We start from the raw sequence: 25,952 nt of genomic DNA, 5'->3' as shown, positions 1-25,952 counted from the left end.
AAGTACTTATATTAGGCCTACATGAAATACTTAATGAATTTAAATTTTTTTGAATTTTACCGTTAAAGCGAGTGATATTTAATTGCAGAACCGTCCAATACCAAATAAAGGGCCCCGACAACTAGGCTATCACCGCATTTATAAAAATATAATCATTGTAAATGAATTTGCAACCAGTATTAAATAAGACACGCAATATTTGCGACTTGAGATTTTAGTTTTCCATAAAACCTTTATATTTAAACACTCTAATAGCAATAGGAATGGATTTTTGTACATAGTGTATTAACGTGTGCTTTGTGAATTAAGATCTGATTAAAGTTCATGAGGTTTTGTAAATGGTCAAGTTTTATTTTCTTTCCTTGACGCCCTACATTAGAAGACCGGAGTTTGAAAAATGTGTTCCTGAAATCCTGACGTATCCCGCGTGTCGTAAAAGGCGACTAAGGAAATATATCTGACAACGGGCAGCAGCGTTCTCTGTCACACTACTACCATCTACTGAGATCACAAAATCGTGTACACTGATTATGGGCAAACACTGCCGTTTGGAGAGGCCTCTAGGGTAGCTGTGGACTGTTATAGGCTATTGATTGAAAAGTGCATATAATACTGATAGCGTAGTTTCGTAATTGCGTAGTTTGTGGTGTTTATATCCTCTTTGACTTAAGCAATAAAAGTCGTCGAATACTACGAATAATTCGCATTGGAGTTATACTGTCTTATGTCTGTGCGGGTTTCACTTAGTAAAGTTGCTTCACATCTGATAAGCACAACACACCAAAAGATACTACTCACTCTCTGCTACTCATTTTATGTCTGAAAGACTTTACGCCACCTTAAGGGGGACTCCTGCACTTACAAGCTAATTCCATGAGGATATAAACATATATACATGCCATACGCGGCAATTTTAAACTAAGATTTTCAACATTTATTTAATATAGTTCAACGAGTACATAATACGATAATAATTTGGGATTTGTCGATATTTCGACCCAGTTGCATGGATCGTGGTCACGACGGGACTGCTGAGGTACGAGATATCAAGTCGGATGTCACAAAGTGTTTTGGGTACATTGAAAAATAAAAATATTTTGTATAGATATATTTAAGCACTATTATTAATTTAAAACACATTCTGATTTGTCAGCTGTTGTCACGCATCAACACTGAAGACATGGCTGTACGGTGATATACCTTTGCCTTTACCCTACGGGAAAGAATAAAGATAAAAAAATGTCAAGCATCAACGACACAATATCACCCATGTCAAACTTGTCAATACAAAGTTTCAATTCAAATTCAAATTGTCAATTCTCTGGGACTTTCTGAAGTTTCTTTTGTATTAATAACTATTTAAAAAGCACTTCAAGTTAGAATTGAACATATATAAGTGTGAATTGTTTACAAACTTCAACCAGTTCGAATATGTTGAAACGAGGTAATCGCTCTTAATTAAAACTATACAAAATATTAGTAAAATGTGTGAAAGTGCTATCGATGCAGTTCATCCGCGGTTCTCTAAGAAACCGGCTTCGTTTTATAAGGGTAGAGTATTGTTATCTTTATAACTATGTAATTTACTCACAGATATTCATAAGTCTTCTGATATCGTATTATCACGAATATAAATTTTATGACCTCAAAGGTTATACTAATACAATAGATAAGTAAATTTTACTTAGATAAAAGGCAAATTGCGGCTAAGACGTCCTCACCGCGAACAAACAACGAAACTGCATTTAATCAATAAACAAAACTGCCACTTGCCTATTAATGTTCGACAGCCCATTGGCTCAGTTTGCAGCGACCCTGCTTTCTGAGTCAAAGTATTTTATGTATATTATTCATAAAAATATTCATCAGTCATTGTAGTACCCATAACACAAGCTACGCTTACTTTGGGGCTAGATGGCAATGTGTGTATTGTTGTAATATATTTATTATTTATTATTAATGTCCCAAAGCTGGGCTTAGACCTCCTCTGTCATAGGATAGAGGTATTCAGAGATTAATTAGCACAATTGCTGTTGCTGACTGAGTACATGTGCTTTTGTTTTGGGTTTTTAAAAATCCTGCAGGTTCTCTTATCCCAGGATATTTTCCTCCACTTTGGTTCAAAGGTTAAATTGAACATAGCACCCCATGTACATGCTGGTAAGATGGGAACTACAAGGTACGGATAGAATCAGTGAAGAAGACCTAGCAAATCTCTCCTAGGGGATATTGTTAGTTTCACCAAAGAGACTGGTAGGTTTCACAGGGGGATGCTGCAGGGACACCAGTAAACCTGTGTCTCAACCATTGGGATTGATCTGGCACTGGCAGGTGTCCCCTTATTAAATATATATTTAAATATTATATTACTGTATATATATACAGTCAAAACCGTTTATGGCAACATCGTTTAGAACAACATACCGGTTAAATTGACCAAAATCAAAGGTCCTGGCTGAATGCTATATCAGAAAACATTGGTTTTACAACATTGTTTACTATGACATACTGCATTAAGCATCCGCATTTGGTTAATGTTTTTGGAGAATTATATCTGTAGAATGACCGGTTCAGTTGTATTGTATACAATTTGAATAGGTAACAGTATCCACATCTCGCACAGTGTAATAGTCAATGGCTATTATCTTAAAAGTAAACAAAGTTTAGGGTCTTTTATAATTCTTAGAAACAGAACACATGCATGCTGTAGCCTCAAGGCCAGCTTCCTCATATCTCTTAAGTCAGTTTGTTACTTATCTTTACGCACCAAAACATATTGTTGAGTTAACTGTGAAAATTGTAACATGTTGCAAAAAAGAAAAAAAATCATTATAGAAAAATCTCGTATTACGTATTAGGTATACGTGTATTATCTTTCTTATTAATACCTGTCACGGGTTGTTACAACTATTGGTTTTTTTTTTTTTTTTTTCATGTATTATTATTTATTTTATTTTATTTTATTTTATTATTAACTCATTACACATAATATACATCACAGGTCTTAATTTAAAGGTGTAAGCATAAACTCAAAAGAATTTTTCCGTACACCTAGCCGTTGACAAATTTTTGCTTTGTTAGTCTAATCTATATATATAAAAGAAAGTCGTGTTAGTTACTTCACTTATAACTCAAGAACGGCTGAACCGATTTAGCTGAAAATTGGCAGGGAGGTAGTTTAGAGCCAGGAGAAGGACATAGGATACTTTTTATCCCGTTCGACATCATTCCCGTGTGACTTGACATGTAACGTCAGTCACTATAAAACGTGGTATAACAAAAAAGAATCAGACTTGGAATAACAAAATTGACGTATAATGACAGCTATGTAATGACGTATGGATGACTATTTGATATTTGTAAGAAATCAATAATATAACTATTTCTATTAAATAAATAATTAACATTATTGCCCAATTGCCCATTCGTATAAACAGTGAAGTGAACTATAAAACTCGGTATGGTTAAAAATTTAAGTTTTTAGGTGAAGTGAAGTTTAATTAATAATGCCGCGACCAAGACGATCGAATCTTTCCCGACAAAGCCGTGATGCAAGAAGAATACGAAATACTGCAAATGAAAGGACTGAAGAAGAACAAGAAATTGCACGTGAACAGCGCCGCGATAGTATGGCTCGACTTCGTGCTTCTCAATCACGAGAGCAAAGTGAAGCAGCCCGTGAAACAGCTCGGTTGGCAATGCAGAATCGTCGAGCGAACAACAGAGGTCAACAAATAGATAATTTGCGACGCAGAACAAGATATTTATCAAGTGCTGATTTGAATCGAGCAGCGTTTCAATACGATTGCAGCAATGATTACAGCTTGCATCCTAGCGTTTGCATTGGGCAAATGGACGTAGTTTGCGAGTATTGTGGTGCATTAAAGTTTTCCGGAGAAACGCCTGGATTATGCTGCCTTAATGGTAAAGTGAAATTGCCATTGTTGACTCCGCCACCTGAGCCATTGTATTCATTGCTTTGTGGCGAAACACAAGAATCACGCCACTTTCTTGCAAATACTCAAAAATACAATGGTTGTTTCCAGATGACGTCATTTGGGGCAGATATTATCGAAGAACGGGGATTTAATCCGACATTTAAGGTATTTATTTTTGTACTTATATAGAATGTAGTTAAAGAATAACTTACTTTATCTATTGGTACCTATGTAGTATATTTGCTAATTCTGAACTCTACTCTCCCACCGAAAAAAGTGTTTATAACCCAGTTAATACTGTCTGGTTTTTATTTTGTAGATACAAGGACAGATTCATCATCGAATTGGATCATTACTACCTTTCGAAGATACACAGAATAAATTTTTACAAATATATTTCATGGGCAACATGGAAGAACAACTTGATCGACGCCTAGAGATCAATGCAGGAATGAAGCGAGCAATTCTTCAAGACTTGCAGTGTCTGCTTCATGAACATCATGCGTTGGTCAGGTTGTTTAAGAGTGCTTTAGAGCGCATGCCAAGTGATGACTATAAAGTTGTTATCAAAGCAGATAAACGACCATCTGGAACACACGAAAGGACATTTAATGCTCCAACAGTAGACGAAGTTGCCATCCTGATTGTTGGTGAACAATTGGAAAAACGCGATATTGTGCTTACACGTCGCGATACTGGGCAACTGCAACAAATATCTGAAACTCATCGATCATATGACACATTGCAATACCCGCTGATGTTTTGGCAAGGAGAAGATGGATATTATTTTAATATTAAAATGAAAAATCCATTGAATGGTGAGTATCAGTATCATAATTTATTTCATTTATTTGTGAAAGACACTGATTTAAAATAATGCTTATTAAAAAAATGGTTAATGTCTGTATTGTTTGCCTTTAAAATTTGCCTTTGAAATGGTTAATTATCAAATTTTTAATTTCAGGTGAAGAAACTACAAAGAAAGTTAGCTCAATGAATTATTACGCATATCGTTTGATGATTCGTCAAAATGCTGACAACTATTTGCTGCGGTTTCGTCGATTGTTTCAGCAGTATTGCGTTGACATGTATGTAAAAATAGAAACGGAACGTTTAACATTCATTAGGTTGAACCAAGCCAAACTGCGTTCTGAGGAGTACATCCATTTACGTGATGCAGTTAATACTGAAGGAAATGCAGCTAATATTGGTCGATTAACTATTCTGCCGGCGACATACATTGGTAGTCCACGTCATATGCATGAATATGCACAAGATGCAATGACATATGTTCGTCATTACGGTCGGCCCGATCTCTTTATTACTTTTACCTGTAATCCAAAATGGATAGAAATTACTCAATTGCTGCTTCCCGGACAAACATCAAGTGATAGACACGACATCACAGCACGTATATTCAGGCAAAAAATTCGGTCCCTGATGAACTTTATTGTTAAACAACGCGTCTTTGGAGATACTCGATGCTGGATGTATTCAATCGAATGGCAAAAGCGAGGCCTGCCGCACGCACACATTCTTATTTGGTTAGTGGAAAGAATTCAGCCTGACCAAATAGATGATATCATATGTGCTGAGATTCCTGATTATGAAGTCGATCCAGACCTACATGATGTTGTTACTACTAATATGATTCATGGACCGTGTGGTGCCATCAATCCCCAATCACCTTGCATGGTCGATGGAAAGTGCTCTAAACGATATCCACGGAAATTAACGGCGGAGACTGTCACTGGCAATGATGGTTATCCGCTGTATCGGCGTCGATCACCAGATGACAACGGTCGAACTGTCACAACGAAAGTGAAAAGAATGGATTTCGTTGTCGACAACAGTTGGATTGTTCCATATTCGCCACTTATTTCTAAATCGTTCAAGACACATTGCAACGTTGAATACTGCAATTCAGTTAAGTCCATAAAATATATTTGCAAATATGTCACGAAAGGCAGTGATATGGCGGTTTTTGGATTGCAATCCTCGAATACCAACGATGAAATTTCACGCTATCAAGTTGGTCGTTATGTGAACTGTAATGAAGCGATTTGGCGTATATTCGCATTTCCCATTCACGAACGTCATCCTACTGTTACGCATTTGGCGGTGCATCTGGAGAATGGTCAACGAGTATATTTCACGGCTTCGAATGCTACGCAACGTGCTGAAACACCTCCAGCAACTACATTGACCAGTTTTTTTGCAATCTGCCAAAGCGATCAGTTTGCACGAACTTTGCTTTACTCGGAGATGCCACGTTATTATACTTGGAATGCTTCATCGAAGAATTTTCAAAGACGGAAGCAAGGCGATGCGGTTCCTGGGTATCCAGATGTGCGTTCTACTGATGCTCTTGGTCGTATGTATACAGTTCATCCAAAGAATAATGAATGTTTCTATTTGCGGTTGTTGCTGGTAAATGTGCGTGGGCCAACGTCATTTGAGTCACTACGAACTGTTAATGGTGTAATATTCCCAACATATCGTGCTGCATGTGAAGAATTGAAGTTATTAGAAAACGATAGTCATTGGGATACGACAATCGCTGAAGCCATTATCTGTGCATCTCCAAGTCAGATACGCACATTATTCGCTATCATAATTTCGACATGTTTTCCATCAAACCCATGTAACCTGTGGCACAAATACAAGGATAATATGTCAGAAGATATTTTACATCAAATTCGTGTCAGTTCCAGAAATCACGATATTGAGATGAATGAGGAGATACATAATCGTGCTTTACTCTTGATCGAAGATATGTGTTACCTCATGTGCGGTAATTTATTAATCAGGTTAGGAATGCCAGCACCATATCGTGAAATGAATGACGCATTTAATCGAGAATTGGAACGGGAACGTGAATATGATCACCAGGAATTAGATTTAGTAGTTCAAACGAATGTACCCCTGTTGAATTACCAACAAAAGAAAGTTTATGATACTTTAATGAAGGCAATCGATGATGAAAATGGTGGTTTATATTTCCTAGATGCCCCTGGTGGAACTGGCAAGACATTCCTCATGTCATTAGTTTTAGCAACTGTTCGGGCGAGATCTAACATAGCGGTTGCAGTTGCTTCTTCTGGAATAGCAGCCACATTGTTAGAAGGATGCCGTACGGCTCATTCAGCATTCAAATTACCGTTAAATCTTCAAACTATTGAAGAACCAACGTGTAATATTGCAAAACACTCAGCAATGGCCAAAGTTTTAGCGGTATCGAAAATCATCATCTGGGACGAATGCACAATGGCGCATAAACGTGCATTAGAAGCACTTAACCGAACATTAAAAGATTTACGCAATGACTCGAGATGTTTTGGAGGAGCAATGATTTTACTTTCTGGTGATTTCCGCCAAATACTGCCAGTAATTCCAAGATCTACGGCTGCCGACGAAATAAACGCTTGCCTCAAATCGTCAAATCTATGGCGCCATGTGAAGAAACTGCAACTGACAACAAACATGAGAGTTGCATTGCTTAATGATACATCTGCTGAAGATTTCTCGGAGCAATTGCTGACTATCGGTAATGGTCAAGTACCTGTCGATGAATCGAGCGGATTAATATCATTTCCAAATAATTTCTGTAATTTTGTCTCATCAAAAGACGAACTTATCAACAATGTATTTCCAGAAATTATTTCTAACTACAAAAATTATGAATGGATGAGTGAGCGAGCAATTTTAGCGGCTAAGAATAAAGATGTAGATGACCTAAACAACATAATTCAAAATAAGATCATTGGAACAATGCATTCATTCAAATCTATTGACTGCGTCACAAATGAAGATGAAGCCACCAACTATCCAATTGAATTTTTAAACTCTTTGGACGTGCCTGGCTTACCACCGCACAATTTACGCCTAAAGGTTGGCTCCGTAGTAATCATGCTTCGAAACATAAACCAACCAAAACTGTGCAACGGTACGCGTTTGGTGGTTAGAAAATTGATGAACAATGTAATTTACGCTACGATAATGATAGGAAAATTCAAAGGTGAGCAAGTTCTCATTCCGAGGATACCGATGATCCCAACCGATATGCCGTTTGAATTTAAAAGACTTCAATTTCCGATACGTCTTGCATTTGCCATGACCATCAACAAATCACAAGGCCAATCCTTAAAAGTTTGTGGTTTAAATCTAGAACATTCATGTTTTTCCCATGGTCAATTATACGTGGCATGTTCACGGGTCGGAAGACCATCTGCGTTGTTTGTTTTTGCGCCTGATAATAAAACAAAAAATGTCGTGTATCACAAGGTACTTAAATGAAGAGCAACCTATGTACTAAAATACAGAAATAATTATGAATGATTGATGTAGAAATTTAATTTTTTTTGTATTTTTTCCAATAAAAAAAAAATCTGCTTATTTATTGACATTAAGGCGGAACAAAGTTCGCCGGGTCAGCTAGTAGATTAATATATTAACATTCACAATTAATGCTACAAAATCGTTACTTATTCACATTACCATTTAGAATGTGGGTAGGTAGACAATGATAAATGTAAAAACATTTTGTTTACGTTCCATAATTTATAGAACTCATTATAGGTAGGAACGAAGTGCGTTCATATTCCTACATGTACAGGATGTTTTTAATTTTTCCTCATATTTTGTCATTAAATATATTTGTTTGTTATAAGTTCTATATAATGTTGTTACGACTAAACATGAGTAGTCCCTTCCATGTTGTTATAACAGATTTTGACTTGACTTGATTTTGACTGTATATATATATATATAGCCTATATATATATTATGTATATAGGCTTAGCTAGGGGACACTGGTTATGATATTAGTGTAAGCTCAGCAAGAGATGCTTGAGATGAATGATCTTCATGAATGGTTTTTTTTTCTAGGCTTCAAAATAGCCCTGGTTCAGATGATGGTGGGCGCAGACAAGGCTCAAAACATAGAGACTGCGGTGCGTGAGATTCACAAGGCCAAGTCACAGGGGGCTCATATTGTGGCCCTGCCCGAGTGCTTCAACTCTCCATATGGCACTAGTAAGTATCCATAATCATCCCGAACCTTTTAATGTACCTTTGTTGAGTACAAGCCTCCTCGCCAAATGGAATTGTTAAAGATTGCTATAACAACCTTTAACAATTACTATACTGTTACGTTGTGTGTGTGTGTGTGTGTTCTTGACAATTATTGAACACTCTGTGTAGTCATTTTCTGGTCTGAATAAGTGGCTGAAAATTTTTGGTATACAAGTGATAGGACTTAATGTCGAATGGAAATGTTGATGCAACATTCGGTCAATGAGACTTCCAGTTTCAGCCCAGCTTTTTGAGAGCGCCCATTCCATAACGTATTTTATATTATTTATTATAAGTAGCACAGCGCCATCCTTACTTGACATACATATTAAAGAGAAGCCCGTTTATTCGGTATTAAACACTCCCCCTATGTAATTCGGTAAAGTCGTCGCCATCAGTAACCCCCCATGCCGCAGAATGGTTCCCAGAGTACGCGGAGGAGGTGCCGTCGGGCGCCACGAGCCGGGCGCTGTCCCGCGCGGCGGCGGAGGCGCGCGTGTGTGTGGTGGGCGGCACGGTGCCCGAGCGGTGCGGCGGCGCGCTCTACAACACGTGCACGGTGTGGGACGGCAGCGGCAAACTGCTGGCGCAGCACAGGAAGGTGAGCCGGGCAGGTGCGGGTGAGCGGCACGGTGCCCGAGCGGTGCGGGGGCTCGCTCTACAACACGTGCACGGTGTGGGACGGCAGCGGCAAACTGCTGGCGCAGCACAGGAAGGTGAGCCGGGCAGGTGCGGGTGAGCGGCACGGTGCCCGAGCGGTGCGGCGGCGCGCTCTACAACACGTGCACGGTGTGGGACGGCAGCGGCAAACTGCTGGCGCAGCACAGGAAGGTGAGCCGGGCAGGTGCGGGTGAGCGGCACGGTGCCCGAGCGGTGCGGCGGCGCGCTCTACAACACGTGCACGGTGTGGGACGGCAGCGGCAAACTGCTGGCGCAGCACAGGAAGGTGAGCCGGGCAGGTGCGGGTGAGCGGCACGGTGCCCGAGCGGTGCGGGGGCTCGCTCTACAACACGTGCACGGTGTGGGACGGCAGCGGCAAACTGCTGGCGCAGCACAGGAAGGTGAGCCGGGCAGGTGCGGGTGAGCGGCACGGTGCCCGAGCGGTGCGGCGGCGCGCTCTACAACACGTGCACGGTGTGGGACGGCAGCGGCAAACTGCTGGCGCAGCACAGGAAGGTGAGCCGGGCAGGTGCGGGTGAGCGGCACGGTGCCCGAGCGGTGCGGCGGCGCGCTCTACAACACGTGCACGGTGTGGGACGGCAGCGGCAAACTGCTGGCGCAGCACAGGAAGGTGAGCCGGGCAGGTGCGGGTGAGCGGCACGGTGCCCGAGCGGTGCGGGGGCTCGCTCTACAACACGTGCACGGTGTGGGACGGCAGCGGCAAACTGCTGGCGCAGCACAGGAAGGTGAGCCGGGCAGGTGCGGGTGAGCGGCACGGTGCCCGAGCGGTGCGGCGGCGCGCTCTACAACACGTGCACGGTGTGGGACGGCAGCGGCAAACTGCTGGCGCAGCACAGGAAGGTGAGCCGGGCAGGTGCGGGTGAGCGGCACGGTGCCCGAGCGGTGCGGCGGCGCGCTCTACAACACGTGCACGGTGTGGGACGGCAGCGGCAAACTGCTGGCGCAGCACAGGAAGGTGAGCCGGGCAGGTGCGGGTGAGCGGCACGGTGCCCGAGCGGTGCGGGGGCTCGCTCTACAACACGTGCACGGTGTGGGACGGCAGCGGCAAACTGCTGGCGCAGCACAGGAAGGTGAGCCGGGCAGGTGCGGGTGAGCGGCACGGTGCCCGAGCGGTGCGGGGGCTCGCTCTACAACACGTGCACGGTGTGGGACGGCAGCGGCAAACTGCTGGAGCAGCACAGGAAGGTGAGCCGGGCAGGTGCGGGTGAGCGGCACGGTGCCCAAAAATAAAAGAGGTACTCACAGCATCTTTGTATCAGGGAAACCGCCGACAAGAGTTGATATCAGAAATATGTGGGTAAAACATTTCTTGCCAGTTGCATGATTTAATACGCTTTGCTACAACACAGAAAAAAAACCCTTTAGTGGGCTTATCGCTACAAATCGATTTCTTTCACGCAACTATAAGCCTTTATAACTATTACCGTAAGCGTTAATTAGACGCCAACCATTCATTTTATGATAATGCGATCGAACATGTTGTCTTCCACAGATGCATCTGTTCGACATAGACATTCCCGATAAGATAACCTTCAGAGAATCCGAAGTGCTGAGCGCGGGGGACCAGATAACTACCTTCGAGTACCAGGGCGTCAAGATCGGTGTGGGGATCTGCTACGACTTGCGGTTTTCTGAAATGGCACACCTAATGGCTAAGCAAGGTGGGAAGGACCTAATTACCCTAACTCTTTAGAATCCAACTTAGTTTAATTGGCTTCGTGATATCCTACGCGAGATGAAACTTTGCGAAACTCACAGATTTAACGTCTTGTGAGCTTATTAATGTGAAGCTCGAATCCTAGAACACACCTCCAACTTTTCTAAGTTATGTGCGTATCGGTGAAGGAAAACATCGTGACCCCTCCTCATTGTGGGAGAACAGGGCCGGTTATGGGTTGATATGATGATGACGTTGATATTACTGACATTACTTTGTACTGCAGGAAAAATAATTACATTATTCTTCCCAGGTTGCTCAGTCCTCATATATCCAGCTGCCTTCAATATGACAACTGGGCCCAAACATTGGGAACTGTTGGCCAAGGCCCGGGCCAATGACGAACAGTTATGGGTAGCGCTGGTCAGCCCTGCAAGAGATACCGAAGCTGGTTACGTGGCCTGGGGACATTCGACGTTAGTGGATCCTTGGGCCAATGTTGTGGCCAAGCTGGATGAAAAGCCTGGAACCTTGTTGGCTGATGTCGGTAAGTTCAGTTAAGGACGTCAAATATATAGGCTAACGTACTGTTTCCTTTTTTTTTTTCTGGCTTATTACATTGTTATAATATCATTATATTATAACGTATTGTTACATGCTAGGGTACCAGGATTTAGAATTAGAACTCCTGATGAACAGAAAACAAATCTGAATTCAAAATTTAAAATTTATTTATTTCCTCTTCAATATTTTGGCTGTAACCATTGGCATTTAAAATGTATATTGGTCAACCTGCGTATTGCAGTCCTGCATTAAAAATTTGTATGAATTTAAAAGCCACGCTACTGTATTGCTACATTCGTGCGTTACGAATTTGTATGAATTTAGAAGCCGCTTTGCAGTGAATACGCGAATTTGTATGAATTTGATATCGCGTTTATTTTCCTCTTTTCCGAAAAAAATATTTTATATTCCAGATTTAAGCATCGTTGAAGAAGTTAGGAGTCAGATACCAGTGCGGGTCCAGAGAAGAACGGACGTATACGATACTGTACTTAAGACCAAATGTTAACTATGCCAAATATTTTTTTTTATTTTCCATACATGTTTTATATAATCTAATTAGTATTTATATATCGCGGGGCGATATATTTCTTATTACAAAGAATTTAAAGTTAATTTTGTATTTGGTGGGAAAATAACGCTGGTTTGGTCGGTACACCCGACAAGCTATTCGGGGTACCTAATCACGAGATTGTTCGCGTGACACGATGCGAAGCAATCTGTTGGCACGTCACTCTTTTAAGATGCCCCGACGGGCCGTCATGTAATATAATAACGCTTGGAAAGCAATAGGTAAGCAATAAAATCTTGAATCGTGAAACTCGTGTTTACACACGCTAAAAATAAATTATTTTTCAGTTTTACAATTTTTTTTTAAGGCTTATCGTAAAATGGATTTTATTCCGTGGTAATTGTTGATGTAAGATTAGGGCCATTGCAGACCGTGCGCACGTTCAAATATTTTATAGCCTAGATTTCCTTTACCTATATCATATTAAAAGCTGAGTTCACTTAACATCATGATTTTGTATTCAATCTTATTCTGATTTTGCATTATAGTAAATTATTTATTGACATCGGACGATACTTAGGCCTTTATATTGAGTTCAAACGGTGTATGTCGCAATATGCCTGTAATGTCGCCCGTTGAGACATCGTGCATTTTACATCCATAGTTTTTGACGACCTTTGCGGCGCAGTGGTGAGCGCTTTGCATAAGCGGAGGTCCCAGGTTCCATTCCCGGCAGATTGTGAAATTATAATTTTTGAATTTTCTTTGTGTGACCAAAAAGTTGAGTTCCGACTACCGACTACCGATTAGGGTATGGGTTTAATATTACTCCCTAACAGTTTAGTCCGCTACCATCTTAGACTGCATCATCACTAACCACCAGGTGAGATTGCAGTCAAGGGCTAACTCTTAATGCAATAAAAAAATCACAATAATCCATATGCGTATAATATATGCGTGCAAAACCCTTAAATCGTAATTAATAAGTAATATGCATTCTTTTTTTTTTTTATTACTTTACATCGCCATCGGTCTGCGTTGGCCGTTATACGCGGGTTATATTACACTTTAACGTCAGTTTTATATATTCAGCATGTCTATAATCTGTTGATAAGTTGCTTAGCAAAGTTTTAAGTTTGTTAAAAATTGTGTGGATATTTTTTAAGTATAACAACGTTGCTAAATAGAATAAACATAAATCAATACACAATAATATAACTTAAAATTTTATTATAGAAAATAATTTTTACTTGTCAATTGTTATAAAATAATGTTATAATGCGCAAATGTGTTATATATTTTGATATGACGTTTAATATACACTGTACTTAAAGTTTGGCGTTTTGTTTCCGCCCCTCGGTCAAGTGTTTGTCGAATATTTCCAAAACGTCAGCAGCGCAGCCCCAGAAGAGAGTCAATCCACTGCCACCTAAAAAATGTTTTTATTTATTTATTTATATTCCTATTCTAACACTATCATTACAGAATTCTAAAACCTAATGCGATAGTGTAGCTTTTTAAAAAAAAAATCTTATATTTAATTATCTAGTCCTGTAAATAATAACCCACATTGCGATCCTTGTTAATTCACTCAGAGCGCAACAATACAAATCTCATTGCTATTATATGACATTGAGGATGCGGAGAGCACGCGTCATTGGTGCCTCTTTGCCGCGACTAGCGCAGTGGGCAGCGAACCTGTCCGTGGTCCATGGCCGTAGGTTTTATTCCCACATCTGGAGCATGTTTGTGTGATAAACATGAATGTGTTTCAGTGTCTGGGTGTTTATCTATATATAATAATTGACGGCCGATTGGCGCAGTGGGCAGCGATCCTGCTTTCTGAGCCCAACGCCGTGGGGTTGATTCCCACTACTGGAAAATGTTTGTGTGATGAGCATGAATGTTTTTCAGTGCCTGTGTGTTTATATGTGTATTCTAAGTATTTATGTATGTTATTCATCAGGCATCTTAGTAACCATAACACAAACTACGCTTACTTTCGGGCTAGATGGCGATGTGTGTATTGTCGTAGTATATTTGTTTATTATTATTCCCTTAATCGCCTCGTACGACACCCGCGGGAACTGCAGGGGTGGTACCACTGTATTGCAATCTGCCGTCACCACACAACATATCGGTTTTTCATATTGTCATCATATCAACCCATTTCCGGCCCAATACAGGGCACGGGTCTCCCACAGTGTGAAGGGTTAAGGCCGTAGTCCACCACGCTTGGCAAGTGTGGTCTGGTGGACTCCACACGCCTTTCAGAACATTATAGACAACTCCCAGGCATGCGGGTTTCCTTCCGATATTTTTTTCTAATTGCTTAAAATGCACATAACTTGAAAAGTTAGTGGTGCGTGCTAGGATTCGAACTCGGCTATCATGCTTCGCTAATCATACCATCATATCAATCCATGACCGGCCAACTACAGGGCACGCGTCTCCTCCCACAATCAGAAGGGGTTAAGGCCGTAGTTCTCTACGCTGGACCAGTGCGGATTGGTGGACTCCACACGTCTTTGAGGACATTATAGAGATCTCTCAGGCATGCAGGTTTCCTCACGACCGTTGAAGCAAGTGATATTTTAATTACTTAAACGCACATAGCTGAGAAAAGATAGAGGTGGGATTCGAACTCGGCCGGAAATTGAAGCCTCCTAACCACTGGGCTGCAATGAAAGCGTTATTATCGCCAAAAAAAAAAGTAGGCAGTGCTTTTATGAATGTATGGAGTGCACGCCACTGTCGAAGCGTACCGTGCCCGTAGTTGTGTATGTAGAGTTTGCCGTCTCTTTGTTCTGCTTCCAGCCTCACGCTCTCTCTGCCGGGCCGCAAGCCCGCCCACTGGGTGATAAGTTCGGCATTCTGTAACCAAAGTGCTGGTGATCATCACTTGGTAGTAGCTTTTTGTGACAGAGCTCGTCCGGGGACGTACTACCGCAATGCTTATTTTTGACCCCAATCAGCATTGCCGTGTCAGAAGGAGGTAGTGGTCGGCAGTGCCGGATTGACCACGTAGCAAGACTGTAGCAATTGCTACGGGCGCCGCATATTTAATACCGCTCTTTTCTTACGTTTTATATAAACTTTGAACTTATTGAGAGACATCTCAAAGATTTCATTTGTTATAAAATAGTGTACAATTGCCCTTGAATGAATTTGCAATTTTGTGTAGCCTAGTAAACTGCACAACGATTTTATTTTCGCTTTTAATATCAATATTGTTACAGTCCATTTTCTTTTTAAACTTTATTATATTTTTATGGACATAAATTAAATTTTCAAATATGTACTGATACCACCGTCATTATTTTTTTTTTAAATACGTTTTTTTATTGTATTTAAGATACGTTTCTACGTATTCAATATACGTATTGAGTATTAATATATATACTACGACAATGCACACATCGCCATCTAGCCCCAAAGTAAGCGTAGCTTGTGTTATGGGTACTAAGATGACTGTTGAATATTTTTATGATTAATATACTTAAATACTTATAATATACAGATAAACACCCAGACAGTGAAAAACACTCATGTTCATCACACAAACTTTTTTCTGTCGTGGGAATCGAACCCACTGCCTTGGACTCAGAGAGCAGGATCGCTGCCCACTGCGCCACTCGACCGAGTATTGAATTGTATATTTACCACTTTATACTTAAGAACCCATAGCAGATCGACGGCTCTCAAAGAATTTGCTACGGGCCCCGCGCTTGCTTAACCGGGCACTGGTGGCCGGTGTGTTTACTGGCTCATGAGGCTTAACCTACTCCTCAGGTTGATGTCACAGGGCGGCATAGTTTATGAGTGATGGTTTTTTTACTTATCAGTAAAACCACCTGTTTGGTCCGTTTATCCCTACTTCCCTACTAATATTATAAATGTCAATGTAAGTTTGTTTGTTACGCATTCACGCAAAAACTACTACACAGATCCTCATGAAACTTTGTACACATATTCTTGGCAGTGTTGGAAGTAATATAGGATACTTTTTATCCCGACATTAAGCTCGCTTCCTTTGGGAGAGGGGATGAGTGTTTGGCGATTTTGCACCATAACTAAGACAAATTATAACCGATTTAAATAATTACTTTTGTACTATAGAGATTATAATAAGTATTTAATTTTGCCCAAACTGTGGTTGGAGATAGAGGACAGAACTCCTCAGCGGACAGCAGCAAACCCCTCATTTAAGGATTAGCGATACTGAATACTTAATTTTTTTTTTTAGAACAACAACTAAATTTGAAGCTGTTAATAGGCGATTGTTTTCGACTTATCATCAGGTGGGCCATCTGCTTGGTCTGTCAATTATTACCACATTTATACTTATAAAAAAACAAATTTATACTTATAAGTGTAACAAGATTACGCAATAATATTGAAAAATAAATAAGTTATTCTCATATTTATCTTTCGAAATCAACACGGTCTAAGTTTTTACTTATGACAACCATATTGAAGGTAAAAGACCGACACGCGCACAGTTCCTGCGCTACGGCGCGTGGTATAGTGGCAGGAGTCACATGAATATAATTTTGCATGTTAGGGCTGTATCTGCTTTCTTTCAGTAAAAATAAGTCAGTGGTTCACTCAAAAACTATGCTTCAGTGTGTAAAATGTGTAAATGTGACGCTGTTGGAACCTATAAGGTTAGGTTAGGTTAGCCGCTACGAATCCACACAAAAAAATTCGTGCGACCATTGCTAACAAACCAGTTTCCAAACCGAATGTACACGGTAAGTAATGTCCATTACACGATGGTGCAGTTTACACTTCAGTAGGTACCTTTAGCCCTGGTATTAGTTGGCTGCATCCGTTGAGAACAAAATCGGTGTCCTCGCCGACAATGCTTCTATTGAAATCGTTGGTTTGGTGAGTGCCGCCCAAAACGCAGTTGTGGACACTAGAAAAAGACACAATGAAATAAAAATAGGTACTAATAAATAAAATTTACAGTCTGTTTGTATTGTCAAAATAAAAGCTTTTTCTACATATGCAACATGAAAGTATAAATTTGAACAGTAAAAATTAATTCAATTCTACCAGCCCACTTCAGGGCATTTTATTACTTTAGCTACTCCCATGCTTTAAACCCTGTATAAAAGATTCCGAAACAGTTTGCTTATTGCCAACATTATAACAAACCAAGGCCATAATAACCAATACATCATCCAAACGGATGATATTTCATGTTAAACTGAAATCTGAATTTCCATACAACAATAATAAACACTCCTTTGTTTTTTTTTCAATCCCTTTTGCGCAAAGGGTTTCAAACCGACAACCAATTTCTTACTGCACTATGCCTGTGTAATCTGTAGGAATTTGAACATTGTCTTCTTCTTCTTCTTTTGATTTATGGCTTTTCGTAGTGCCAAAACAGCACAATGTACTTTGCCAGTGTCAAGTAGCTTGGAAAAGGCAAGAACTAGAGTGGTCAGTAAAGAAAAAGAAATGTCTATTTCATAACTTCGACCTGCAATAGTAGTTGTTAGTGAAATGAACTAAGTACGCATGAATTTAACAATCATTTGAAGATAAAATAGAATTCAAATTTTATATCCAAAATATAAAAATCATAGTTTTAATTTGTTAATTTTAGTAAATTTGCATAGATATTTAACATACCGACTATACACTGACATTAACACACACTCGACATTTAAGGGACGAGGAATTTCAGAAGGATTGAACATTGTCATTCAAGCGCGTGCCCCGTAGACAGTCTCTGTCTACGGCGTGCCCGGCTGAACACCGAGCGCCGAAAAAAATAAGGTAGTTTATGTATAATTTAAGTCGTTGAGTTTATTTAATTCCCCGCAGTTCTTCTTCGATATTTGTTTAAAAAGCGATTCAAGTTTTGCCAGCACCCGTTAGATATTTTAAATATATTATATTTTTTAATGCAATATAAAATAAAAATAGCGAAATGGTAAATATTCCGCCTAGTACATAGGGATCCGGACCTTCCAATGTTAAAGAACATACAATGAATTTTAATAATTGCAATATACAAAACGTGTAATTACTACTAAAATAAATAATTCTTTCATTAATAGTTAATTGGTACTTATTTTATTTGTATATACTCAGTAATGGTTGATCACTGGGACTGACTGTTTTAATGTTAAAAGTAAGCTGACTTAGTAAGTTTCAGAATCTTTTAGAGGTTTCATGGTATGGGAGTAGATAAAGTCTTTTATGCAACTGATAATTACGGGATACTATTATCCCACACTCGCGATTTAATACCCTTATTGACAACTTTTACAAAAATAACTGAAAAAATAATCGTTACAATGTAATAAATTTTATCGCTTAAATTTTTTTATGGGCTTGCATGAACGCGTTATTGTTTTTTTTTTCTTTAATATTATCAGGAATTTTAATATAAATTCTGATGCACGATGAGGTATATTATGCATTACTTTTGTAGGAGTAAGATAGGTTTACCATATGGCCGCATTTCAAGACTACACGGATTGTTTTGGAATACTGCTGCTTTCGCAAGAATTTAGCTAGTTTGATATTGCCCGCGTTCTTTCGCACATATGACGGTTTTTACAAATCCCGTGGGAACCGTTTGTTTTGCTTGGATAAAAATAAGCCTATGTAGTATATAGTACTCCCCGTTTTCCAACTAGCTTTTTGCCAAAAATCAAGTCGATTGGAATAAAGATATTTTTGACGTTGACTTTGACATCTATTTTACCATTCAGAGGAGAAAAAAAAATGTCTTTAAAAAAAAAAAAAGGATAAGTAAAATTCAAATTAAATTTTTTTTTATTCATGTAGACCTTATCACAGGCACTTATGAAGCGTTCAAGTTACAATAATCCTAGTGATGGTAATAACTGCATTCGTTATCTTAAAACTAAAGCTAGCTACCTACTTACTTTGGCAAAATGTAGTTTCCGGAGTCCTCATCCATTACAGCATTGGTTACCCACGGTGCTATCACCTAAAAAAGTAATTCGCATTAACTCTTCAGCAGACAGTAGCAAAGCCTTAAGCATCATCACTTACCAGCAAGTGAGATTGAAGACGGGCTAACATGTAGAGTAATAAAAAAAAATTAAGGCTTAACCATACTGAATACATAATGTGTTCCTTATATCATCTTCACCTCTAGGACTAAAGTACGTACCTACGTGTACGATTATTTTTGGGTTGAATCAATTGGCAATTTAATATAGCGAATGATAAAACACCAGCCCGACCTGCAGTTTTAGTGTCAAGTGATCATGAACGTACGTTATTATTTTCTTGTCGTCGCTGTCATTTATTTAGTAATTTGATTATTGGAAACATCAAGGAATAAATGAATATTTACTAGAAATGGACGAAAAATGTTTTGTAAACTAGAAAACCAAACAGCGTAGTGTTTATATACTCTTTGCATCAGTAAAAAAAAGGTAAAGGTTAGGTATGCCATAATATGATCAACGATACTCGAACCTAGAGCCAGAAGGTAAATTATAACTATTAACTATAGTGCATAACATAAGCCAATGCATCAAATGTAAATAAAACAGAGATACTTACTCAGACGAGCTCTGACACAAAAAGATCTACTATTACTTTTGTATTAGTATAGTTATAAATAAAGATTTTTTATATACAAACCCGTGATATCTGTCCTCTTATTGGAACGACTTTGTCATCAGGTACCACTTCCCTCGCACCAAGTCCCAAGCAATTGATCACCACGTCATAATCATCGAGTTTTTTGTCATCTAGCGAGTTTATCCTATACTGTAGGGTTTGTCCGTTGGCTGCCTCGAAACGTCGGTGCAAATGTGCTAGTATCGTTGGCGGGTACGCTATGAAAGACGTAAACGTGCGGCCGGACCTGAAAATCACGTTTTTTCAAGTTATGCTTCTTTTGGCGCGTTAGACATAAATCACGAGTAAATTTTTAGGATGGGCGCACAAACCAACACCCTGAAGTTAGCTATAATCAACATTTTAGGTTTTCAAAAAAAGATTTGACAGTGTAAACTTTCAAGGCTGCGGGCTCATTCCGGTGATTCAATTGTACAAAAATATTATATTTTGATGTTGAGTGAAACTTGGTTGGCCGATAACGAGATAACTAGATAATGCGTTATAATAAAATTTTCGACGTTAGAGTCGGTTTTTTACGACGAAAGAAGTATCTATCAAGAAGTTCATAAGTGCACATAGATTTCGCAGGACATACAAGGACCACGTCCTGCGACGTCCCTGTATCCATCAATCTGAGGCGTAGGTGCCAGTATTACACCGGAAACCACGCTCTGCAGACCGGAACACAGCGTTGTAACAATGCTGCATAGCGTCAGAAATAAGCATGTTAATATTACTCCCTCGGACGAGCTCTGTCACATAAACCTCTACTGCTACTAAAACTTAGAGCTGTATATACTTAGGGCTCTAGATAGACACAAAAGTACATCCGATTGGCGCTGTGGAACCTGCAGTGATACTACTTTCTGCGTCCAAGGCTGCGGGTTCATTTCCGGAACTGGAAAATTATTGTTTGATGAACATGAAGTATGGGTGTTTATCTGTAGGTATATTATATGGATTTATGTATATTAATATACATATAAAATGTTATGTTGGTTAGTGTACGCTTCAAAAACTCAAAAAGTTCTGCACCGATCGGGCTGAAAATTTAGCATGTTATATAATACGCATCAAGGATTGTTTATCTATTTTTCTCAACCATACAAACACAGCAAAGCGTGGCAGGGTACAACTAGTTATTCATAAAGATATTCATCAGTCATCTTAGTACCCATAACACAAGCTACGCATACTTTGGGGCTAGATGTGTGTGTTGTCAAAGTATATTTATTTACTATTTTATTTAGTTACTTACACATATTTGACAGAGTAAAGTCCACTCAAGTAAGACAGCTGCTTCTCGTCGAGTATCCTGTAGCCGAGCACATCTTTAGCCCAGCTGTGGGTGACCAGTTCGCGCTTCTCTCGGTACAGCTCAAACATGGGCAGCAGGCAAAGGTCGTGACCGCCCTCCCTCCACAGCCCGTACAGGTACTTGTACGTTTCGCTTCCCCATTTGCTGGAAAATATATGGCTTCACATAGATAGCAATTTTTTTTTGTTTTTTAAAGTATTAATTGACGGACCATGCTGGTGGCTCACCTGATGTTAAGTGGAAAACTATCGCCTATAAACAGTACAACACTACATAGGGCATACAAGGAACACGTCCTGCAACATGCCGCCCTTTGTCCATCATTTTGAAGCTCATCAACGCATTACCTGCCCACTACAGGGCTCCTCCCACAATGAGAAGGGGTAAAGGCCGTATTCCACCACACTGGCCCAGTGCAGTTTGGTGGACTCCATACACCTTTGAGAACATTATGTAGTAATCTCAGGCATGCAGGTTTCCTAACGATGTTTTCCTTCACCGGTGAAGCAAGTGGTATTTGAATTGCTTAGAACGCACATAAGTTATAAAAGTTGGAGGTAAGTGCTGCGATTCAAACTCGGTCCCCCGAAAGTAAAGTCAAAGTTCTACCCATGGATTCTACTGAAACAGTAGAATCCATACTTCCATACTATTATACTAGTAATATAAATACGAAAGTGTGATAATAATAAATATACTATGACAATACACACATCGCCATCTAGTCCCAAAGTAAGCGTAGCTTCTGTAATGGGTGCTAAGATAAGTGATGAATATTTTTTATGAATAATATACATAAATAAGTACTTATAATATATAGATAAACACCCAGACACTGAAAAACATTCATGTTCATCACACAAATATTTTCCAGAAAGCAGGGTCGCTGCCCACTGCGCCAATCGGCTTCCAAGTGATGGTTTGTTGATTTGTCATTACTTGGGCCAGCGTGGCGGACTATGGCCTTAACCCTTTCTCATTGTGGGAGGAGACCCGTGCCCTGTAGTGGGCAGGTAATGGGTTGATATGATGATGATGGATTCTACTTGAAGATGAAACTTTTTAGTGGTTTAAACACTTTCGAGTTTTGAAAAGAAAAAACTTAATATCACGATACCTATTCTTGACTTAAAGCGGTTATAGCCTAGGTCAGGACTTCGGCTTCGGTTTCTATACTGGTTTGTTAATGATGGATGTTAATGTCTTACCATAAAAGATCCTGGGAAGTGATCCCGCAGAGGTAAGGATACCAGAAACCTCCAGAACCATCGCCCGTCGTGTTCGGTGTGAACTCGCTTGCTATTATCACTACCTATGAAAAAACAAAACAAACATGAACAAACAGATCAGAATACAGCTCTCACAGAATACACTCTCAAATAAATTCAAAGTATATATAAAACGCAAGCAATAAGTTCAAAGTTTATATAAAACTATGGAGGGTAGAGGTAAGGAGGATCATCTGTGTATATGAAAAAGTGTCGTCAAAATGTATTAAATTAGGATGGCGCCACATTTGCATCAAGGTAACTCTTAAAAGAAGCGCCAAATATAAATATTGTTAGAGTAGGCTTGAAAAATAAACAAGGAAGTAAGGTTATATTTACCACAATATTTTGTACAACGTAAGTTGTTGAAATTCTCAATAATTAACTACTTTAGTCGATAATGACATTAAATTTTTTAACTCGGCATACTTCAATTCATCTACGATTGCTACATTCATACCATACCCTGTGCATCCACCAGCGCCATTGTGGAGGATTTTCGAACTGTTATTTAGCGCATACAACTGGACACTTTTTCAACTTTTCTCCCATATAAGATGACTCTCCTTACCTCTACCCTCCATATATAAAACGCAAGCAATAAGTTTACAGTTTATATAAAACGTAAGCTTGCAGAAAAAATCCCATTATAATGTTAAGGATTACTCAACCGATTAAAAAGCTTGGGTGTGAATTGCTCTATCTTTTTAGCTTAATATTAATTTACTGTGAGATGGTGATAACAAAAAAAATACCCGGCTAAGTTTGTCGTGGGCGCTTCTTAGACCAGAGCGCGTTTAAAACCACCGTTGCTTTAGGTTTAAGTTTGAGAACGAAGTTATTAGCATCCCCTTATTGAAACAGATATGTATGAACGTGAACACACTTATGAAGTGCCTGTGATAGGCCTGCGTGAATAAATAAATTTTGGATTTGAATTTAAACTACTACAATTCACACATCGCCATCTAGCCTCAAAGTAAGCGTAGCTTGTGTAATGAGTATTGGGTCCATAGATGACATGAACATTTTTATAAATAACTAGCGGATCTGGCAGAAGTTGCCCTACCGGGTAAAGTAGCGCCACCTACCGGGTCCAATCGCATTTTTAAACCAACAAGAAATATACACACAAACCCATTGGTATATATATACTAGCTAGTTACTTAGCCGATAGCCTTCCACGATAAATGGTCTATCCAACGTAAAATATCTTTCCTGCATGGTGCTCCATGAGATTGCAGACCTGTACAAGATTTCCTTGCTCGCAATCGAGTATCGAAATACTTCAACATCAGAGTAAAATGAATCTTATCTTATTGTATTGAAGCTCAAATTTGCCTACAATTATTCAGCTAGAGCTTTTGGCAGAACGTTTGTAAATCATATTAAATAAATAAATCAGAAGTACAGGTCTTTGACGGCCGATTGGGCAGTTTGCAGCGACCCTGCTTTGTGAGTCCAAGGCCGTGGGTTCGATTCCCACTAATGGAAAATGTTTGTGTGATGAGAATTAATGTTTTTCAGTGTCTGGGTGTTTATATTAATATTGCTATTTATTTATGCATATTATTCATAAAAATATTCATCAGTCATCTTAGTACGTATAACACAAGCTACGCTTACTTGGGGCTAGATGGCGATGTGTGTATCGTCGAAGTGTAAATACACTTATTTATATATTTATATTACATTTATTTATATATACATTTATTTATTTATATATACAATTATTTATTTTCGACTCTATCCCTTCTTAAAATCTTATTTTCAAAATCTTATTACTCCAAACCTTAAACATACTCGTATATTAGTTTGAACTGCATGAGTCCGGACAGCAGACATCGAAGTGAGCCTATAATCCTTACTAGTCCTTACTAATATTATAAATGCGAAAGTGAGTTTGTATGTTTGTTCTTCAGCACGCCTTCACTAATTAACCAAACAACTTGATTTTTTATATAGAATTAGTTGAAAGGACGGAGTACAGTAACAGTGGCTACTTTTTATTCCAGGGAAACAAAAAGTTCCAACAATATCCTATATAAGAAGCCGTAATAATCGCGAACGAAGAACGCGGGCACAAGTAAGTTAAAAATAATTATAAATAACTGCCCATTAATTTTCATATAAAAGTTCATTGTAAGGTACCATCAGAATAACTGTATTTCGCTTAAACTTACGTGAATATTTGGATATTTTTCTTTAACTCTCACAGCACACGCTAAACCGTTTATCCCGGCGCCTAAAACAGCAACTTTAGTCATTATTATTGCGGAATGTCTATGTTTTGATTTATTCCAGATCACATTACATTGCAAACTGTGCAGGAATAAGATTAAGTGAATTTGTATTAAACATCTGTGCATTCCTTATCAAAGTTTGTGCACTAAAGGTCATGTAAATAATATTAATTATATTCAAACACTAGCAGTGTGCTAGCGGCCGCCCGCGGCTTCGTTTTCAGAGTCAACCTTAAAAGATAAACAGTAAATATGTACACACAGGACTCATTATATACACTAAAGCAATATGTAAACTACGAACACAAGTTCGAAACGGCTAACAAAAACGGATGCACGCACCGACGATGCCCCTAAGCTATTATCGCAGGATTTTAGTCGGGTTACTAGGCTTTAGGGCCTCATTGGTGCGTGTGCGAGTGTTATGGTTGTTTGTAGTTTCCATACTGCTTTGATATATTATGTGTGCATATAGTGTCGCGGACTTCTTGTTAGAACAGTCCATCGTACATTGATTTGGTATAACTTTAACCACTTACGCATCGGAAGCTCTCAATAGGAATATTTTTTCCCGTTTTTGTAACATTTTTCCTTGTTGCTCCACGCCTATTAATTATAGCATGATGTTACATAGCTGATAGGCTTCCTCGATAGATATTCCTGAGTTCTTCATAATGAAGACGTTTGAAGTCCACCAATCCGCATTTGTTCAGCATGGTGGACAACGGCCTAGACCCTTCTCATTCTGAGATGAAACCCGTGCCCTGCAGCGGACCGGTGATGGGTAAGCGAGCATGCTGTAAAATTTCGTCTCCTCTCTTGCCTCTATTTCATGAGCTTGAGTGTTTTGCAGAATTTTTTGGTATAATTTTACGAGGGTTGCATAAAATATAAACTTGAACTCGACCGTAATTGAGAATTTCCATCTCGTAAAGAAGGATATTAATATAGTCGGTTAAAATAAAATATAAAATTATCGGCACTAATGCAGATAGAACACCTTCCGGCCTATCCTGAATGTTAGACATCTATAGGCTATATTAAGATGCTGCTGCTCTTGTCAATTATGGCTG

The 25,952-nt window shown here is 39.3% G+C and overlaps 2 protein-coding genes across 5 annotated transcripts; one reads left to right on the top strand and one right to left on the bottom strand.

The window, feature by feature from the left end:
• Window positions 1–1,283: 1,283 nt before the first annotated feature.
• LOC120632492 (omega-amidase NIT2) lies at window positions 1,284–13,590 on the top strand. Of its 3 annotated transcripts, none has more exons than XM_039902299.1 (6): window positions 1,284–1,551; window positions 8,826–8,972; window positions 9,440–9,612; window positions 11,185–11,353; window positions 11,663–11,896; window positions 12,327–13,590. In XM_039902299.1, the coding sequence occupies exons 1-6, from the start codon at window positions 1,485–1,487 to the stop codon at window positions 12,419–12,421; spliced, it is 885 nt and encodes a 294-aa protein (XP_039758233.1). In that variant the 5' UTR covers window positions 1,284–1,484; the 3' UTR covers window positions 12,422–13,590. The 3 variants fall into 3 exon arrangements, with proteins under 3 accessions (XP_039758233.1, XP_039758232.1, XP_039758234.1); XM_039902298.1 differs by having other exon boundaries at window positions 1,285–1,551; window positions 9,428–9,612; XM_039902300.1 differs by having other exon boundaries at window positions 1,286–1,444; window positions 9,428–9,612.
• Window positions 13,591–13,679: 89 nt separating this feature from the next.
• LOC120632491 (D-amino-acid oxidase) lies at window positions 13,680–24,990 on the bottom strand. Of its 2 annotated transcripts, XM_039902296.1 has the most exons (8): window positions 24,820–24,990; window positions 22,577–22,680; window positions 21,309–21,512; window positions 20,069–20,294; window positions 19,339–19,403; window positions 17,228–17,345; window positions 15,190–15,298; window positions 13,680–13,853 (listed from the first exon to the last, which is right to left on the bottom strand). In XM_039902296.1, the coding sequence occupies exons 1-8, from the start codon at window positions 24,901–24,903 to the stop codon at window positions 13,753–13,755; spliced, it is 1,011 nt and encodes a 336-aa protein (XP_039758230.1). In that variant the 5' UTR covers window positions 24,904–24,990; the 3' UTR covers window positions 13,680–13,752. The 2 variants fall into 2 exon arrangements, with proteins under 2 accessions (XP_039758230.1, XP_039758231.1); XM_039902297.1 differs by lacking the exon at window positions 15,190–15,298 and having other exon boundaries at window positions 13,710–13,853.
• Window positions 24,991–25,952: the final 962 nt, after the last annotated feature.

Source organism: Pararge aegeria, chromosome 20 (genome assembly GCF_905163445.1).
Source record: "Pararge aegeria chromosome 20, ilParAegt1.1, whole genome shotgun sequence".
NCBI lineage: Eukaryota > Metazoa > Arthropoda > Insecta > Lepidoptera > Nymphalidae > Pararge > Pararge aegeria.
Note: the sequence above shows the minus strand (reverse complement) of the source record. Positions and strands in the feature narration are given on the sequence as shown.